This window comes from Symphalangus syndactylus, chromosome 9 (assembly GCF_028878055.3).
Source record: "Symphalangus syndactylus isolate Jambi chromosome 9, NHGRI_mSymSyn1-v2.1_pri, whole genome shotgun sequence".
Lineage (NCBI taxonomy): Eukaryota > Metazoa > Chordata > Mammalia > Primates > Hylobatidae > Symphalangus > Symphalangus syndactylus.
The window spans coordinates 75,171,473-75,177,472 of NC_072431.2; the positions used below are offsets into that span (position 1 = coordinate 75,171,473).

The 6,000-nt window shown below is 52.6% G+C and overlaps 1 protein-coding gene across 5 annotated transcripts in view; it reads left to right on the forward strand.

The window, feature by feature from the left end:
- VOPP1 (VOPP1 WW domain binding protein) overlaps window positions 1-5,595 on the forward strand; it is a 103,155-nt gene extending 97,560 nt beyond the window's left edge. For 4 of the 5 annotated variants that reach the window (XM_063608910.1, XM_055293106.2, XM_055293107.2 and 1 more), the window contains one exon: window positions 3,156-5,595. In XM_063608910.1, coding sequence (XP_063464980.1) covers window positions 3,156-3,346 — 191 coding nt within the window. In that variant the 3' untranslated portion in view covers window positions 3,347-5,595. The remainder of the gene's footprint in view (window positions 1-3,155) is intronic. The other variant, XM_055293109.2, reaches the window with a different exon arrangement.
- The last annotated feature ends 405 nt before the right edge of the window (window positions 5,596-6,000 follow it).

Below are 6,000 nucleotides of genomic sequence, written 5' to 3' on the forward strand. Positions count from 1 at the left end.
AAGATTGGCCCAGCCCCCACGACACGCCACTGGCCAGTCAGCTGGGCTAGAGAGGTGGCAGGTCCTGCTAAGAATACAGGCTGCCTGGCCAGCCTCCTGGCACCCGCAGGGCTAGGCCAGCTCACTGAGAAGGAGTGATTGTCAATTAACATCACAGCGTGTCCTCCAAGTCTTTGCTGAGCCTGGAGCTCCCTTTCAAACCATGCCAAGACTCCCAGTGAGGAGGAAATGATGGCGTTCAGGTAAAACGACTCCAGCATTGTCCAGAGACAGATGACATGCCAAGGGTGTGAGTGCAGTCCGGCTGGGAGGCTGGCTGTGGCGGCCCTTAATTCTTAGACGGCGCACCACACAGGAGCCCGTGATGCCCCCAGTCTCCTGTGGCTCTCCCATCCCACCCTTGCCTGAACTTCTTCCCCCACTTCACCATCCTGTTTCAAGAGACGCCTGTCATCATAGGAAGAGTCTGACTTTCTGGTTCACTACTGGGTTCAAGTCGTGGTGCTGCTATAGCGGTAGTGTGACCTTGGTGAGGCACGCACTCTTGCAGAGCCCCTGTTTTCCCACCCACTCCCCATCCCATGCCGTTCCCCACCGTACACATACGGCACAGGCTGGCCTGATGGACACTGGCGACGTGAGGGGCAGCCATGGTTTTACTCACCTCTCCTTACCCTTTCTACTGCATCTTCTGGAGAAAGTCTTCCTGCAACCCCAGCCTCTTCCTAGAATGTTTTGTGTATTTTCTTTAACCGAACCATCAACCACAAACCAGAACTGAAGGGCTCCTCCCAGGGCACACCCCGTGTAGGGAAGGGAGGGATGGTGGAGTCCTCTTGCTCCTGGCTGTCACCTCTGTGCAGATTGTCCCCACCACATCAAATCCTGCACCAGTGGGCCTGTCACTTCTTGTCACTATTTTGGCTCCCATCTATGACCGTCACGCACTGCTCCCTTTGTCCTTGAGGCTTTTGGTCAGTTCTCCTGTTGCCCTTTCCCACATCCCTGTCAGCAAATGAATCATCTGGACCTGCTTCGCCTGGCAGTGGAGGCTGCTGGCCATGTTCACCTGCCCCTCTGCCAAACCCATGGTGGCCGAGTCCCTTGCTGTGCTTTTCAGGGCCACACCTCACATGGCTCTGCCCACTCGGCCCACTCTCTGGGGTGCCTTCCTGTGCACCAGCTCCCAGCTAGTGGGCTCCAAGTGCTTTACCAGAGGCCCTTACCCTCACCGAGCTGTGTTTTCCCTGAAAGTTCTCTCTGTCCTGTGTGTCTGTCCCCACCCCTTCCCATATGCGCAAGTGTTTCCATCCTTACAAAGGCACCTTCCCTTGCCCTGCGTGCCTTCCAACTGCCACCCACCCCCTCCTACAGTCTTCATCCCCACCCTGGACTGTTTCTGCCTGCTGCAGCAGGGACCTGTGTCTACCATGGTGTGAAACTGCAGAGAAAGAGCACGGGAACCCCGAAGCCATAGTCACTGGAAATGTGCCATGCTTATTTCAAGCTGTCTTCAGCTGGGGAGAGAACATCACTTCTTCCTGAAAATTCTTCACCCCTTGCTGCCCTGGCTCCTGGCACACCACCTCCTGCCACATCTTCCCATTGCCTATGCGTCCTTCTCATCAGCCTTAGACACTTCATGCTCCTCTCCTGGCCTCAGTGCTGCTCCTTCCTGCAGCCTTCTCCTGGGCACGCCCACGTTTCCACCACCACCGTCCCACGGGAGGCTCCAGCTCCAGAGCTGCCTCCGCCCTCTCCAGTCCAACAGGGACATTTTCATCTGTGCTGCCCTTGTCCTGGTGCTGCTGTAGCAGTAGTGTGGCCTTGGTAAGGCACTAATTCTTGCAGTGCCCCTGTTCTCCTGTATTGCCCTGCCTGTTGGGGGGCCCTTATTGAGACCAGAACCTGGGGCCTTTTCTTCTCAGCCCTTGTCTCCCCCGCTGTACGCTCCCCATCAAGTCAATCCCAGGCCAGTCATTGCCGACAGCCCTCAGCGCCTCATTCTCTCTTCTCCATTTTTTCTCTAATATTCAGAAGCCTTCATCATGTCTTGTCTAGACGATTGCAATGCCCTCTTTTTAAAAATCCTTGGTTTTTTAATTGTATAACATATAGCAGGATCCAGATCTAAATAAAACATAATCTCTGCCCTTGGGAAACTCACGGTAATGGCAGTAGGTCGACTTCTAAATAGAACACACCCAAGGCAGTGGGCAAGATGCATCAGAGCAGCGCAGTTGGCATCTGTGGGACCACACGGCATCTCAGGTGGCGTCTGTGGGACGGCACAGCCTACACAATATTCACACAGGGGTAGCTTCTTTGACACTTGAGTGTCTCCCTGAGCTAAATGAAGCCTCACTTCAAATACACCTGAGTCCTGTCACAAAATCAGCTATACCCAGGGAACACCCAACACTTTCACGGTTTTGCCTGATTCTTTATTTACATATGCATAATTCTGTAGTGTTAATCTGCATGATCACAGTAACCAGACTGAAAACAGCATCTCAGAGTGAGGGCTAGATTTGGGGTCGGGTATCCAGCCTGTGCCCTCCCGTCACCTTCCGTGGTGCCCCCATGCCCTGCTCCTCAGCTTGTCACTAGGAAGTCAGCCTGTGGCTCCGCTCCTGACCCGTGGAGTGTCGATCAGCTGCAGCCCGGCTATGTGTGCCCAGGTGCACGGCGTCCTTGCCTGTGAGTAACTCCCACCCTGAGGACACGCTAGCCCGGCAGGGAGAATGGACCTTACTTCAGAAATGGTCACCAGCCAATGGCGTGCCCAGAGGGGTTGTGGAGCTGCTGCGATAATGCCAGCCTGAGTCGCGGAGCCTGGGTGGTCTTTGCAGCTCTTCCCATAGTTCACCACAGACGGCCTTACCTTACTGTGGCCCAGTTTCCTGCACCCTAATGTGTGAACTGGTAACGTGGAGTGTAGTCCAGTAGAATCAAAGCCCCGAAAGGGCAGGGACCTGCCCGTTGTGTTGCTTGTCACCACAGCCCAGGTGCCCCCTTACCGGGCATGTTGGGTCCTTCATACACTGTCGCTGAGTGAACAGCGGGGCGTGGTCTGCTGGCCCTGCAGCCTGCACATACTCAGGGTGTGATGGGGCTTTCCCTTCTGTGCTCACCTATGTTCGTCTGTCTTTCAGGAGCCCAGCAGCTGGGGCCGCCCTATTACACCGACCCAGGAGGACCCGGGATGAACCCTGTCGGGAATTCCATGGCAATGGCTTTCCAGGTCCCACCCAACTCACCCCAGGGGAGTGTGGCCTGCCCTCCCCCTCCAGCCTACTGCAACACGCCTCCGCCCCCGTACGAACAGGTAGTGAAGGCCAAGTAGCGGGGTGCCCACGTGCAAGAGGAGAGACAGGAGAGGGCCTTTCCCTGGCCTTTCTGTCGCCGTTGATGTTCACTTCCAGGAATGGTCTCATGGGCCACTAAGGGCAGTTCCTCTGATATCCTCACAGCAAGCACAGCTCTCTTTCAGGCTTTCCATAGAGGACAATATATGAACTCACACTGTGTCTCCTCTGTTGCTTCTGTTTCTGACGCAGTCTGTGCTCTCAGCTGGTAGTATGGTGATAGTCCCCAAGGGCTGACGTCCTTACGGTGGCGTAAGCAGATCTACAGGAGAGAGACTGAGAGGAAGAAGGCAGTGCTGGAGGTGCAGGTGGCATGTAGAGGGGCCGGGCCGAGCATCCCAGGCAAGCATCCTTCTGCCAGGTATTAATAGGAAGCCCCATGCTGGGCGGCTCAGCCGATGAAGCAGCAGCCGACTGAGCTGAGCCCAGCACGTCGTCTGCTCCAGCCTGTCCTCTTGTCAGCCTTCCTCTTCCAAAAGCTGTTGGAGAGACATTCAGGAGAGAGCAAGCCCCTTGTCATGTTTCTGTCTCTGTTCATATCCTAAAGATAGACTTCTCCTGCACCGCCAGGGAAGGGTAGTGCGTGCAGCTCTCACCGCAGAATGGGGCCTAGAATCAGGCTCGCCTTGGAGGCCTGACAGTGATCTGACGTCCACTAAGCAAATTTATTTAAATTCATGGGAAATCACTTCCTGCCCCAAAGTGAGACATTGCATTTTGTGAGCTCTTGGTCTGATTTGGAGAAATTACTGTTAGCCGTTTTTTTGGTGTGTTTATGGAAGTGTATGTAGAGCGTCCTGCCCTTTGAAATCAGACTGGGCATGTGTCTTCCCTGGACATCACCGCCTCTCCAGGGCATTCTCAGGCCCGGGGGTCTCCTTCCCTCAGGCAGCTCCAGTGGTGGGTTCTGAAGGGTGCTTTCAAAGCAGGGGGCACATCTGGCTGGGAAGTCACATGGACCCTTCCAGGGAGAGAGACCAGCTGAGGCGTCTCTCTCTGAGGTTGTGTTGGGTCTAAGCGGGCGTGTGCTGGGCTCCAAGGAGGAGGAGCTTGCTGGGAAAAGACAGGAGAAGTACTGACTCAACTGCACTGACCATGTTGTCATAATTAGAATAAAGAAGAAGTGGTTGGAAATGCACATTCCTGGGTAGGAATCACAGCTCACCCCAGGATCTCACAGGTAGTCTCCTGAGTAGTTGACGGCTAGCGGGGAGCTAGTTCCACCGCGTAGTTATAGTGTTGATGTGTGAACGCTGACTTGTCCTGTGTGCTAAGAGCTACGCAGCTTAGCTGAGGCGCCTAGATTACTAGATGTGCTGTATCACGGGGAATGAGGTGGGGGTGCTTATTTTTTAATGAACTAATCAGAGCCTCTTGAGAAATTGTTACTCATTGAACTGGAGCATCAAGACATCTCATGGAAGTGGATACAGTGATTTGGTGTCCGTGCTTTTCACTCTGAGGACGTTGAATCGGAGAACCTCCTGGGGAATTTTGTGGGAAACACTTGGGAACAAAACAGACACTCTGGGAATGCAGTTGCAAGCACAGATGCTGCCACCAATGTCTCTCACCACCCTGGTGTGACTGCTGACTGCTAGCGTGGTACCTCCCATGCTGCAGGCCTCCATCTAAATGAGACAACAAAGCACAATGTTCACTGTTTACAACCAAGACAACTGCGTGGGTCCAAACACTCCTTCCTCCAGGTCATTTGTTCTGCATTTTTAATGTCGGTTTCTCCCTTTATTTTTTGTAATGAAAAAGCACACTAAGCTGCCCCTGGAACCGGGTGCAGCTGAATAGGCACCCAAAGGTCCATGACTAAATTTCGTTTGTCTTTTTGATAGCAAATTTTGTTAAGAGACAGTGATGGCTAGGGCTCAACAATTTTGTATTCCCATGTTTGTGTGAGACAGATTTTGTTTTCCCTTGAACTTGGTTAGAATTGTGCTGCTGTGAACGCTGGTCCTGCATATGGAAGTCCCACTTCGGTGACATATCCTGGCCATTCTTGTTTCCATTGTGTGGATGGTGGGTTGTGCCCACTTCCTGGAGTGAGACAGCTCCTGGCGTGTGGAATTCCCGGGGCGTCCGTGGTTCAGAGTAAACTTGAAGCAGATCTGTGCATGCTTTTCCTCTGCAACAATTGGCTAATTTCTCTTTTTTGTTCTCTTTTGATAGGATCCTGTTTCCTATGTGTGCAAAATAAAAGTAAATTTGGGCATGTGCTTTGATTGTTTTGTGGCGGAGTGGGTAAGAGGGTGGAGATGAAGTTTCTAATGAGGAAGGGTGTACAGCAGATCCTTGGTTCAGTGGGGTGGGGTGGGTGGAGGATGCATCTGGTCTCGGGAACCAGAAACTAGATGTTATTTGAGAATGTAAGATACAAGCTATGGAGACAATTGTCCCCGGTGGGTAGGAAGACAGAAGCATCGCTAAAGTAATGTATTGTTGATATTGTTAGTTAACCTTGAGCTAGGGCTGTTTTTCACAGGTTGGGGGAGCCTTCATTTTAAAACACAGCTCTGCTTGGTCAGAAATAACACTTCACTCACAGATGCTACTGAAGGGTGTAGCTGCTACAGTTAAACTGCATTTTAATTATTTATTTTTTATTTTATTTTATGTT